The 14463-nt window shown below is 46.7% G+C and overlaps 1 protein-coding gene across 2 annotated transcripts in view; it reads right to left on the bottom strand.

Annotated features, from left to right (window-relative positions):
* CRYBG2 (crystallin beta-gamma domain containing 2) overlaps positions 1-14463 on the bottom strand; it is a 62119-nt gene that overhangs the window by 22057 nt on the left and 25599 nt on the right. For both annotated transcript variants that reach the window (XM_035116928.3, XM_088672344.1), the window contains one exon: positions 538-4852. In XM_035116928.3, the coding sequence (XP_034972819.3) occupies positions 538-4852 (4315 nt within the window). The remainder of the gene's footprint in view (positions 1-537; positions 4853-14463) is intronic.

Genomic DNA, 14463 nt, shown 5'->3' on the forward strand with positions numbered 1-14463 from the left:
ATCCCAGGTCTCAAAAGCTTGAACATTGTGATGTGGCAGCTACACAGCCTTCATCCCTGTCCTAAATGGACCCCTCTGCTTCCCTTCAATTTCTTTAATGAGCATCACCGACTCTGTAGCAGCCATTACAGAAGATCAACAACAACATAATGAAGCTTAAGCTCTTGTGCCCTTCATCCAGGTGCAAACACCTGGTGACTTGACTAAAAACTGTACAGTTGAGTCAAGACCTTGGTGGTTTCGGCCCTGTAATCATTATCCTTATGAATGCCGGTTTTGTCAACCCTCTCAGCATCAACTGGATGTTGTACCGCCAGTTCTACTTCAGGTCGAAGGTGGAGATTCTAGGAACAGAACCCATTGGCATGAATTGTGCTACAGCACCCCGCTTTTGTTACACACCCATGCGGGCTCCAAACAGCCCACATTTCCTGAACGCCCTAAAACAACAAAATCTCTTTTGTGACATTATTGCAGCTGTTGCCAGCGAAAGGAGGATGGAAGGAACCCTTCACTGCACAGTGTAGACTGACTTACCTGAGCTTTCGACTGGGGAAGAGAGTCTATTTCTATGGACAAAAGAGTAACCTGCTGGGAGCTATTGTCTGCACCTGGCACCCCAAAGGCAGGCTCAGCTTGCAGCGCAGATGGTGATGACTCAGAGCTCAGATTTTCAGGTGCCTTCAGCAGAAGCTCATTTGGAGATGTCTGGCATTCCCTGTTGACTTTTTGGGAAGCTGGAGCCAGGAGTGTGGGCAAATCTCTCCCTTCTTTCCATTTTTCCAGGACTTTTTGTTGAGATTTCTCTGGGGAGATGAACCTGCTATAGAGGAGACTGTTGTCCAAGCGAGAATAAGGCTTATCTTCCACAGGTTTCTTGTCTGAGAAGCCAGACAAAAGAGTAAGCCCTTTGAGAATGTTTGCTCTGATTAAGTTGCTCTGGTTGGCGAAAGCTTTAGGAGCGATGGCTTTGGCCTTGGCGTCTGCAGCCCCTTCCTGCAACTTCCCCAGGAAAGAGCCAATCTCCTCCTCGGTCTTGAACGTCTTGTTTTCCCAAGGGTACGACTCTCTGACCTGGCTCTTCTCCCACGACTTTTCATCCTCTGTAAGATATGGGTTCTCTATTTCCTCCATCTCATCTTCTTCCTCCTCAGTTTCTTTTTCTCCCTCCGAGTTCCTCTCCTCAGTAAGAGCGAACAGCTCACCTATTGCTGCTGGGAGAGGAAGCTTTGACTTGGGAGCGACATGGTCCTCGTCGATAGGTGGAAGGGATGTGTGCTTTGCAAACGTGGAAGGACGTGGAGGCCTTGGGAGGAGCTTCAGGGGCTTGTGGAGTTCAGGGGGCTCCATATTACGGAGGGTGTCCACAAAAAGCTCCATGTCCACAGCTTCTTCAGGTTCCTCTTCTGCTGTCCTGCTGCTGTGTTCTGCTTCCTGGCTTGGAGGTTCATGGGAGGAGTTTGTTTCGGTAAGGGGAATGGCTGGTTCCAGTGCAAATACAGGGGAATCTTTTCTGGGGTAACCTTCTTCTTCCCTTAGCTCATTCCAGACGGTGGATTTTTGTTCCCTTGTCACAGATTCCTGGGATTCAGCAGAGGTTCTAAGCATGCTGGTTTCTTCTGCAGCATCTGATGAGCAACAAAGTCCTTGGGATGCAGATGTGTTGGCTTTCTTTGTTCTCGATAGGTTTTTCTCCTGCTCTGACCCATTTGTTACAGGCCCACCTGGATCAGGCATGCTTTGTTCCCTTTCAGACCTGCTTGATGTAAACAAGTTGCTGTGCCTCTGGAATGCAGGCTTGGTGTGCGGGCTGCAGTCCCTCTCGGACGTGCTCAAAGGAGCAACTCCCTCCCTGAGTGTGGTAGCATCTCTATTTGATGTGAATGCAGGGTTTGGCAGAAGCATACACCTTTGCCTTTGGGCGTCACTCACACCGGCACTTCTGGATTGAGTCATGCAGCTTTCTTGCTCGGATCCTGCTATGGGGCAGTTGCAAACATCATCTGGAAGGGATGCAGGGCTCCCCTGTGGGGACTTGTCATCAGGGAGGTCACTCTGGGACTGCAAGTTTTCTTTTGGCGGCAGGGAGCTGATAGAGCTTGGCACAAGGGACTTTCCTTGCTGGGCTTTGCTTGCACTCCCTGTCCCAGAGCTGGACATGATAATTTCTTGCCCTGCTCTGTAGACAGTGGTGGTTCCAGCTTGGGGTACGATGACTTGTCGTTCAGACCTAAAGACAACCATGCTGTTGCCATTGGGGCCATACCACTGGGTTTGAGATTTGGCTACAGTGCTGGAGCTTACAACACGCGGCAAGGGACTTAGCACACAGGGCCCACTGGGAGGTTTAGTGCTTGTGGAGCCAGGCGTGTAACTTTCCCCCAAGGATCCACTCAATGAAGTAGTGTTGGCAACTTGCAACTGGTAGTTTTCTGTTTGGGATCTAAGTATTATGGCACTGGGCTGGGCACTTTCTGTCAGGGATCTGGTGATTATACTGGAGCTAGAACCATTTGGCACATGGCTTTCCCTCTGGGATTCCATTGCCCCAGTGCTGATAGGAATAACAGGGAGAAGTTCCTCCTGAGAGCTATCTGTGCTTGAGATGAGGTTCTCTCTCTGAAATCTAGTTGCCAGGGGGGTGTTAGTAGCACTACCGCAGTGGTTTCCTGCCTGGGATCCAGCTACTATGGTGCTATTAGCATCTTGTGTCTCTGTTCCTGACAGGCTCTTTGGCTTTGGAGCTGGGGTGTATACCTGAGCAAACACAGGACCGTGAGCTGTAAAATCTCTCTGTGGGCTGGGAGAACAGGAGCACTTCCCATCTGATGTGGGAGAGAAACTTCTAGAACCTGCTGGGGAAGAGGAGCGCTTGCTTTCTGCAGAAGAAAATGGGTGCTTGGGTTCTGCTGAGGAAGATAGGCACTTGGCGTCTGACGGGGAAGATGTGTGTTTGCCGTCTACTGGGGAGGCTGGGAGCTTGTTTTCTGCTGAACACAATGTCTGCTTGCTGTCTGCTGAGGAAGATGGGTGTCTGGCATCTGCCAGAGAAGTTGGGTGCTTTGTTTCTGCTGAAGAAACTGGGTGCCTGGTGTTTGCTGGGGAAGACGGACTCTCGGTATTGGCTGAGGAATATAAACGTCTAATATCTGCCACAGAATATGAGTATCTGTCAACTGGTAAAGAAGATGAACACTGTATATCTGCTGTGGAAGAGGAGCGATGGTCGTCATCTGCTGCAGCAGATGAGTAGCGGCTCTCTACTGGAGGAGGCAAAGGCTGGGAACTTGCTGAGCCCTGGGTATCTGTCATGAGGCAAGATGTCCTGCTGTTTGCAGGCGAAAGGGAACGCCTGGTCTCTGCTGGTGAAGAAAATCTTACATCTGCTGGAGAATGGGACCGCCTGGTCTGTGATGGGGAGAAAGAAAGCCTGGTATCTGCGAGAGAAGGAGACCGCCTTAAATCTGCTGGAGAATGGGACTGCCTGTTCTCTGAGAAGGACAACAAGGCATCTGCCGGTGAAGGAGACCGCCTGGTATGTGCTGGAGAACGGGACCGCCTGGTCTCTGATGGGAAGAAAGAGTGTCTGGTATCTGCTGGAGATGGAGTCCGCCTTATCTCTACTGGAGAATGGGACCGTCTAGTCTCTGCTGGTGAAGGAGACTGCCTGGTATGTGCTGGAGAATGGGACCGCCTGCTCTCTGGTGAGGATAAGGAGTTCCTGGTATCTGTTGGAGACTGCTTTATATCTGCTGGAGAATGGGATCGCCAGGTTTCTGGTGAGGAGAAGGAGTTCCTGGTCTCTGCTGGTGAAGAAAACCTCCTGGTATGTGCTGGAGATCGGGACCGCCTGGTCTCTGCTGAAGAGAAGGAGTTCCTGGTGTCTGTCAGAGAGGGTGACTCCTTTGTATCAGCTGGAGATCGGGACCTCCTGGCCTCTGGTGAGGAGAAGGAGTTCCTGGTCTCTGCTGGTGAAGAAGACCTCCTGGTATGTGCTGGAGATTGGGACCGCCGGGTCTCTGATGGGAAGAAGGAGTGTCTGGTATCTGCCAGAGAGGATGACTCCTTTATATCAGCTGGAGATTGGGACCGCCTGGTCTCTGGTGAGGAGAAGGAGTTCCTGGTCTCTGCTGGTGAGGAAGACCTCCTGGTATGTGCTGGAGATCGGGACCGCCTGGTCTCTGCTGAAGAGAAGGAGTTCCTGGTCTCTGCCAGAGAGGGTGACTCCTTTGTATCAGCTGGAGATCGGGACCTCCTGGTCTCTGCTAGAAAAAGGGGCCGCTGGTTATCTGCTGGGGAAAGGGGCCGCCTGGTATCAGCTGGAAAAATGGGTCGCCTGCTACCTGCTGGAGAAATGGGCTGCCTGGCATTGGTGGGAGAAATAGAACTCCTGGTATTTTCTGATAGAAGTGGGTGGGGAGCATCTTTGGATGAAAAGCTGCGCCTGGTGGGCACGGGGGAACGGGAGTCCCTGATGCCTGTTGAGGAAGATGGGCCAATGGTGCTCGTGCCTACAAGCCCTTTCTCCCAGGCCTCGAGCAACACGGACACTCTGGAGGGGCTGTTGCCTCTGGTTCTGGTACTTCCTCTCTCCAGCATCTTTGTCACAGCCGAGACTTTGCCAAAGGAAGGTTTGGTCTCTTCCTTCAGTAGATCAGAAGATGCTGTCTTCCTTCTGAGCGAGGCAGTTGCAGTGGATCCCCCTGACCTGCTCTGAGTGGAACGAGACCCACCAGCGACCTCCTCCATTCTGTACTGAGTGCAAAGGAGGCCTCTTCCAATGTCAAATGGTCCTGTAGGCTGAGGTTCTTTGCTGTCAGGTGCCACAGAGAGTCCTCTTGACTCAGAAAAGCTAGAGACAGGGCACAGAAAGGACAAAAGAAATGGTCAGGCCAAGGGGAGACAAGAGACTCATTAAATTCTTTGCAGCAGGGGTGGGGAAACACAGACCCAGTAGCCAAATTCAACCCCCCCATCTCTCTCTCTAGTCCTTGGGGATCTCCTGAAGCCATCCACCCTCTCCCCAGGCCACAAGTCTCCACAATCCTGTGTGTGTGTAGAGACCAGCCTACTGTACAAAGATAAAATTTACATTTGTTGTCTCACCCACCTTTGGCCCTGTCCCCACCCTACACTGGCATGTGGCCCTCAGAAAGGAATGTGGCCCTTGGGGTGGCAAAGTTTCCCCACTCTGAGCCAATGTAAAAATCCCTTCATGCTTCTATTCTATTATACTCCTCCCCCTTGAAAACTTCCTACTTTTTAAATAACTATTTCGACAAACCTGTGCTCCTTTACCTGGGCCCCAATTATCTACACTCATTCTCCAGAGAACGCAGAATCATCACATACTTGGTCTGGGATGGTCTGTTTAAAAGGTCATCCAGCCCAGCGATTGCAAAACGGTGAGTTGGAACCAATCCAGGGGCTATGGGAATCTTCTGAATGGCTTGAAAGACAACTAGTAGTTTATGATCAAAGGCACTGACTGAACCACAGCCAGGGCCTATTAGTTATACACAAGCACAGTAGCACGTGCTAGCATTTGATTGAAATACGATTGTACAGGCGACGATATGGATTTGGGGACAGATCTGAACCATAATGGCATGGCACAATTTCTCAAATCACAAATGCCGTTTTAAAAAAATAATAATTACAGAGCAATCCTGGATGGAGAGCAACAAAGCAGCAGACTGATTGCCACACACCACACCTTGGGACTCATCCTGGCCAGAGTGGAAGGAGGTGCGCAGGCAGTCCCCCCCCCCAACTGAGGTCTAAGTTCACACAGCTGAGGGGCCTGATGATCAGGCCTCTCAAGGGATCTGTGGGGCTTTGGATCCAGCAGAGAGATGCCGAACCATCAGCATCCTGCATTCCACTTCAAAGAGCCCCCATTTCAGAGCTCTCTATTGCCTACTGCCAATGGCAGTGTTGCCAACAGAAGCTTACCTCCTGCTGCTGAAGATTTTGCTGCGGCTGAGTGCCCTCCCACCAGCAGCCCTCCTCTCCACCACAGGCCATGGGAGAGGACTCTGCAAGTCAACCTGCACTCACACACACCCTGCCCTTCACCGGGGTGTGTGTGTATTACACATGCACTCTTATTTTATGTAACCTATTTATGAGTCACTTTTCTAACAAAGTATCCGGAGCGACGTAAGCCATAAAAAGAGGTGCATGCCATTAAAAAAAATTAAGCAATTGAAATGTTGGAAACATAAACCACTGCCAAAAGAAGCAGTAGCTGCACAACCAGAATCAATGTGGGACCAGATAAAAGGGAGAGGTGGGACAGTGGGAGTCACACCTTTTGCTGCCGTTTGTCTCTTTCCTTCTCTCCACCGACATCTAGTATCAGCCATTCCACCCGGTTGCACCAGAGGGAGAAACAGAGGAGCAGAGATGGGCAGATATGGTCCTCCGGGCTTCTCTGTCTGACCCCAGGAACTCTCCCCAGGTCATGCCCCTCACTGGCTTTGATTCATACTGTTAGGAAAACATTCCTTAAGAAACAGATAAAAGTTCCTGGAAGCTTTAAAGAGGGTTCCAGAATTTTCTTTCGTGTGTAGGAGTGGCACTCTAGGCTTGATGGGTGTCAGCTGGAGGTGCAAATAATGGGAGGAAGTTGCAGGCTGCAATTTCCGCACGAGGAAAACACACACACTGAGATTATACCATGCTGGAGTGATAAAGGAGGACTGTAAATAGCTTGTATATAATAGTAACAGAAACGCTTGTGCAACCAGTCAAGCAATAAAGAAGCTATTGACTGAAGAATTTGAGTATGACTCCTGTTCTTGTCCTCTGCCTCCGGGAGGAAACTCTGCTACAAACAGCAAGAAGTGGTTTTACAGAGGTGCCACCACACAAGCAGAAAGAGCAGCGGAAGTGTGTGTGCGGTAACCTCTATTACATACAGCACATGATTTTGCCTGGTTGGAAGGTGTCCTTGAATTCTGAGAATACCTCTTGCTTGTCTAGTTGGAGAATATACAGGGGTGTGCAAAAAACTGGGGCTTCCTGTTGTGTTGTTTTTGTGAGATCGCAGTGGCTAATTTTGGGTGTCACACTTTTGCGCGCTGTTGCACTGCACTCTTGCCCCAAAGAAAGCACGGCATGGGTCATGTGACTCACCCGGGCGCACATCCCGGAACACACAAGTCCTGGTTTTGGGTCTCCAAAAATTGGACAGTATGCAAAAATAAACGTTGCATTTGTTGCCCTGCTTACTTTAACCTCAGGGCCCCGCCTACTACTGGCATGCGGCCCCCAGAAGAGTGTGCAGAAGGAAATGCGGCCCTCAGATTCAAGAAGGTTCGCCACCCCTGGAGCAGCAGGACTTACTACTGCACTGGCCTGACTGAGAAACCAGCCACCACTTGCCCACCCCCCTCACCCGTTCCTTCAAGCTGGTCATTATAAGAACTTACACAAATAAAGATGCAATGACTTGCAAGGTGCAACGAAAACTTGGCAATTTCTTCCATACCTAGCGGTGGGAGCAGCTGCTGCTAACCGCGTTAGTTTCAAAGCATGAAATCCAACTAGGACAACTATGGGTCAAATATTTTAAGGAGTGGTATCAGTTCAAATGCTTCACCTAGAATACAGCACCCCCCTGCTTTGTTAATCATTTTGGTTGTGTTATTTCTAAGATCAACTGGACCAGGAACACCTTCATTATATCCCACATAAATGTTTCTTGTTTCTCCGAAAATAAGACACCGTCTTATATTTATTTTTCCTACAAAAAACACACTATGGCTTATTTTCAGGAGATGTCTTATTTTTTTCTCCTCCTCCTGCCGCGGCCGGCATTGCTGCTGCGCCTATCACTATGAGTTTTTTATGGGGTACGGCTTATATTCCTTGAATGCTTAAAAATCCTGCTACGTCTTATTTTATGGCTACGTCTTATTTTCGGGGAAACAGGGTAGCAACCTGGCATTTGGGGAATTCTGACCTCATATAGATCCAGTCCTGCAGCATAAATCTCACCTGACCAAACAATTTTGAAAAGGGACCAGTGATGAGAAAAGTGGTTTTAAAATGCGAAACTGCACACACTTGAGTAGTTTAGCTGCTGTTTACTAAGGTTGGCAAACTGGTTTGTGTTTGTCTTTTGCTTTAAAGTGGCAAGAGTGGAATGCAGCAATAAATCAAGCATGAAGGGTGGGGAGGTGCTTGCTTTCCTTTGTGGGGTTTTTTTTAAAAAAAATTCTAGTGTCTCATCGCCTTAATCACAGGTATTCATTTGTTAAAAAAAATTTAAGGTGCCCAATTTTTTTGTTTTTGTTTTGCTTTTGCTCTTAATCTGAGTTCTTTGCATGGTTTAGGGTTGGCATTGGGGGAGAGCAGTGCTGTGTGGCAGGCAGAAAACAGGTAAGGTTTTCTAGTGTGGAAGTCCAGTGATGGGGAAAGCTTCAGCTATTCACTGTCTGTCTGTCTGTCTGTCTGTCTGTCTGTCTGTCTGTCTGTCTGTCTGTCTGTCTGTCTCTGTCTTTTTGTTTGTGATGTGATTTACTTTTGGGTCCTCTACCCCCAGAGAAGGCATAAGTTGGCATATGACAAAGGGTATACAACTTTTATGCAAAATTATGTCTTCTTCTGCAAGTACAGCAGAGGGCCTGATCCATATGCTATGTATTGGCCCCAGAAAATCTGGCGGCACTTCATTAGATGCATGAAGTGTTATCCTGAGTTGCAGGTTAGAGAATTGTAAACAGTCAGGTCAGAAGAAAATGAAATGCAGAAAAGTACAGATTATGCTAATTCCATTATTAACAGTGGCCATTCACCCAAAAAAGGTGTTGATAACATAGACATCCTGATATTGGTTAGTCAATTAACAAATATAACTTTTTTTAAAAAAGGAATCCCACTATATAATATTCTCTCTACTCCACAACTATGTATAGATAACCCTTCATGTATCTATTGAAGTAACTGTAGTCTACAAAAGCTTATGCAGTGATAAATTAATTTGTCTTTTAAGCTGCCATGAAACTCAGGGCTAAAATTTGCACTGAGTTGATTTAAAGATTTTTTAAAAAATAAAATGATTTCTCACTGGTATCTAACTCCAGTGAAATTATTTAAAATGTCTAAAGGTGTTCCAAATGTTTGTTGGAAGTGTGAAAAATGTGAAGGGACATTTTATCATGCTTGGTGGACTTGTTGAAAAGCCAAGAAATATTGACTACAAATACATACATTGACTTTTCCTGCTAGAAATAATGGATATATAATTAGAAAAAAAAATTATGGATCATTATTTCAATACATGATCACAGTGGTGAGACTTTAATATGCACAAAGATGGAAAGATTCATCATTACCTATCATGGAGGAATGGTTGATAAAATTACTGGACTTAGCTAAGATGGCAAAATTAATGTGTTTAATCAGAGAAAAATCATTGTCAATATTTACTAAAGATTGGAAACCCCTTATAGACTTTTTACGTGAAAAAGAAATTGAATTTATGATACCTAGGTTTGAGGATTAAAGAAAATATTGGTATGTAGCAAGTGGAATTGTTAGGTGTTACCTTGGATGTATTGAATAATTTTCTATATGTAGCTGGCAGATGAAGAATCAGAAGTTATTTTTTCTTTTTCCTTTGTTTTCCTCCTTTTGGTTTGTGTTTGTGTTTAGATTAGTTATTATCTTTGATAAAAATATATATTTAGTATTTGATATTAAGCTTTCTATACAGTGGTACCTCGGGTTACATACGCTTCAGGTTACAGACTCCACTAACCCAGAAATTGTACCTCGGGTTAAGAACTTTGCTTCAGGATGAGAACAGAAATTGTGTTCCAGCGGCGCGGCAGCAACAGGAGGCCCTATTAGCTAAAGTGGTGTCTCAGGTTAAAAACAGCTTCAGGCAAAGAACGGACCTCCGGAACGAATTAAGTTCTTAACCCGAGGTACCACTGTATTGCCATGAGACTCATTTTTGTTTTTGCATGTAGTTCCCTCTTTTGGCCAGAGTAGGGTGGTAGTATGCAGGCAATGTTCCTCTCTGGTGTCCTTCAGGTCCCATGTGAAGTTTTAATAAAAACTGTGCACATTTAGAAGGGCAGGGATGAACCACCTGTCCCCCCCTCTTCTTCCCTCCCCTCTCATTATGTAATTCAACATCTTTATCAATGACTTGGATGATGGGCTTGAGGGCATCCTGAGCAAGTTTGCAGATGACACCAAATTGGGAGGGGTGGCTAATACCCCAGAGGACAGGATCACACTTCAAACTGACCTTAACAGATTAGACAACTGGGCCAAAGCAAACAAGATGAATTTTTAACAGGGAGAAATGTAAAGTACTACACTTGGGCAAAAAAAAATTGAAAGGCACAAATACAGGATGGGTGACACCTGGCTTGAGAGCAGTGCATGTCAAAAGAAGTCAACAGTGTGATGCAGCAGCTTAAAAAAGCCAATGCAATTCTGGGCTGCATCAATAGGATCTAGATGCTATAGCATCTATAGCATCTAGATCTATAGCATCTAGATCAAGGGAAGTACCGGTAATAGTACCACTGTATTCCACTCTGGTCAGACCTCACCTGGAATACTGTGTCCAGTTCTGGGCACCACAGTTCAAGAAGGATACTGACAAGCTGGAACGTGTCCAGAGGAGGGCAACCCAAATGGTCAAAGGCCTGGAAACAATGCCTTATGAGGAACGGCTTAGGGAGCTGGGTATGTTTAGCCTGGAGAAGAGAAGGTTAAGGGGTGATATGATAGCCATGTTCAAATATATAAAAGGATGTCATATAGAAGAGGATGAAAGGTTGTTTTCTGCTGCTCCAGAGAAGCGGACACGGAGCAATGGATTCAAGCTACAAGAAAGAAGATTCCACCTAAACATTAGGAAGAACTTCCTGACAGTAAGCGCTGTTCGCAGTGGAACTTGCTGCCAAGGAGTGTGGTGGAGTCTCCTTCTTTGGAGGTCTTTAAGCGGAGGCTTGACAGCCATCTGTCAGGAATGCTTTGATGGTGTTTCCTGCTTGGCAGGGGGTTGGACTGGATGGCCCTTGTGGTCTCTTCCAACTCTATGATTCTATGATAGGATAGCTGCCTTTTTGCCCTAGCAGGAAATACACCTGTTTTATTCCTACCATGCAACTGCTGAAGGCCTGGGATCTCTGCCCAGAAAGAAAAAAAAGGAGGCACACCTACCGTAAGTGGCAAACCTGTTGCTCTATTCCTAACCTGAATTGCTGACCAGTGCTTGTAAATGCCATCTGAGCCAAGTCTACTCAGCCTTTCCTTTCTACAGCAGAGAAGCAGACAGGGCTTGAGAAATTCAATGTGTCTTGACCTGCTTAGTCTGACAAGGCATTAATCTCCAGGGTGAGTCAGGTTTGTGCCTGACTCACCCTGCCAAGCCACCAACAGCGTTCCAAACATAATTCCATGGAAACAGGAAGGAAACTTTCTCTCCTGTTCTGAGATATGGACTGGTTGAAATAAAAAAGCAAGATATTATATGAGGCCAACACATAGGTAATTTGTCAGATTTTTAAAAAAGCATTCACCCATCTTAGCTGGCTCTTCTCCACAAGCTCAAAGGCGCAGTGGTGCCATCAGAGCAGGACTTTGGGGCAGAATGAGCGGGAGGGACGCCAAACACATCTTAAGGGCAGCAGGAGTGGGGGAGAGAAATGGGTATTGAAGTCAGAGTCTAAAACAGACTCCAGCCTGGTGCACTCCAGGTGTTTTGGACCACAACTCCCATTAGTCCTTGTTGCTTGAGGCTGATGGGAGTTGTAGTCCAAAAACATCTGGAGGGCACCAGGTTGGAGAAGGCTAGTCTAAAATTACCTAAGTGCACCATTGCAAAAATGCAAGGAGTAACGTAACGTGGTAGACACACACCCAAAGACACAGACCTGCATGCATAAGGAAGAGTTGGGTAATGCCTTTATTAAGACCAACTGTTGTTGGCATCTGTCTGTCTCAAGAGACAATGGAGTGCGCCTCCGGGAGCGAAGTCAAACCGCTGCGTTAGCAGCACCGAAGACACCTTCTGTGGTGCGCAAGCCTGGGAAGTGTGTATGGAGGTGCCCAAATGACAAGACCCTCCTCTCTGCCTCACGGATATGGTCCAAAGAAAAGAAAAGCAATCCATTTGGCACCAGCTGGTGCCATCCAACTGTCTTAGGAACTCTACTCTGGATTTGTGTTGGGTTAACTCCTTAGCCTTTTATTTTCTTGAAGACTTCCTGCAAGGCAGCAGAGTTTTAGGATCAGTTTTCCTAGACGGGCTACCTTTCCAGGTTGGCGAGCCTCATCTGCCCCTTACTTCCATCTACAGCTGCCTTCTTGACCATTGGACCCACCATTGGTCTCATCCACTCAGTCCTCTGGGATGTGGCCACTGTCACATGCTGGCAGCTTCTAGGAGCCACAGGTGAGAGCAGAGTGCAGGGTGAGGACCAAAGGTGGTTAGACTACCGCAGAAGGAGGTACTACCCCTCTCCTAACACGCCATACACCCCTAAGTCCAAATAAAGGTTCATGTCTAACACTCATCCCGGTGAAGCTTTGATATACTCAGAAGGTTGTTTGTGACCCAGTAGATTAGATGGTCTGAAGTCAGGTTTCCTTGTCAATTCCCATCATCCTTGACTATTGCCCATGCTGGCTGTGCATGTACAACTCCAACTGATAGGAATGGCCAGCTACTGCTGCCCCCCATACATACACCTCAGTATTTATCCCAGTCTTCGGCTAATTAAACAATTTGTGGCCTTTTAAACTGTGGGAGGTATTGTTTTTGTTTGTTAATATGGTATGCAGTTTGTGTTTTTATATTGTGTTTTTATATTGTGACCTTGCGTGAAGGGCAGTATAGAAACTTAATAAATAATTCCAATAATAATAATACCCCATGGGGCAGTCAACAATCAAACAAAACAAGAAATGCAATGGCCCCATTTACACTACACATTTGAAGCAGTACCAGTCCACTTTAAAGTCATGGCTTTGCAATTACAACTCCTAGGGTGATTTAACAATCAATCTCTTTTCCCAGGGAACTCTGGGAATTATAGTTCTGTGAGGGGAATTGGGGTCTCCTAACAACTCTCAGCAACTTTAAGAAACTACAGTTCCCAGGATTCTTTGGGGGAAGCAATAACTTAATATGGTATGATACAGCTTGAAAGGTGTAGCACAGCTGGGGCCTGGAACAGAAGAAGAGGAGTTCTGAATAAAACACTCAAGCTAAAAACAACTATATTGTGATTTTAAAGGCAAATAAGTATGAAAACATGTCCTAAGCATTTATAGCTGGGAAGGACATTCCAAAGCTGGGGTGCCACTACTGAAAAAGCCCAATATTCAGTCACTGCCTGAGTAGCTACAGTAGTAAGTGAAGTACCCAAAGAAAGCACATAAAAGAAGAATCAGACCTTATCCTCTCTCTTTCCTATGGCTACTTACAAAAGAGATGGGGAACCTTTTTCACACCAAGGGCTGCATTCCCTTCTGAGCAATCTTCCGAGGGCCACGTGCCAGTAGGGGGCAGCACCAGAGGCAAAGGTGGGGCAATGAATGTAAATTGACCTTTGACCTATGATAGGTTCGTTTCTACACACACACAAACACACACACACACACACACACACACACACACACCTCTCTTTCCTCCATCCAGGCAAGCATCCACTCAAAGTTCAGGGGCACAGTCCAACCTGGCAAAAACATACAAGGAAGGCATGTAGCGAAACCAGTAGGGGGTGTGACTCAAAAGGAGTTGTGACCTAGGGAAAGTCTCAAGGGCTTAAGGTTCCCCACCCTCTGATTTACAGTTTATAATATTCTGTTATATTTTGAGCGTTTCATTAGCAACAGGGTGGGGAAGCAACAATCGTGGGTTTCTTTTGTGCAAGTTTGGCATCTGGCTTTGAATCAAATGAATGTCAACTGTTGATTCTCAAGGTTTCTTGTTACGGGGCAGAAAATGAAAATCATTCAGTCTTGCCAAATTTCTAGGCTGAAGCACAATAAGAGCACCTTCCCAAGTTCTGAATGAGTCTGTCCAAAGAAGGAACACTCCTTGCCGCCCCAGATCTCAGGTTGCCAGAAAGATTGGAATCCTCCATGCTCCAGCATTGCAGAGCACGAGATGGGCAGGAGAAAGATCAAGAACTGCTGGTAGATCTCTAGAGCAGGCATCCCCAAACTTCGGCCCTCCAGATGTTTTGGACTACAATCCCCATCATCCCTGACCACTAGTCCTGTTAGCTAGGGATCATGGGAGCTGTAGGCCAAAACATCTGGAGGGTCGCAGTTTGGGGATGCCTGCTCTAGAGGATCGGCGAGGGTTTCTAACTACTCCTGATTGTTTAACACAAGCAATGACAATATAACTTTTCCCTGTCTAAATGAGGCTGATGAAATGATGGAAGCTAAGCAGGGGTGGACTTTTGTGTGAAAGGCCTG

This window comes from Zootoca vivipara, chromosome 6, assembly GCF_965207765.1.
Source record: "Zootoca vivipara chromosome 6, rZooViv2.hap1.1, whole genome shotgun sequence".
NCBI lineage: Eukaryota > Metazoa > Chordata > Lepidosauria > Squamata > Lacertidae > Zootoca > Zootoca vivipara.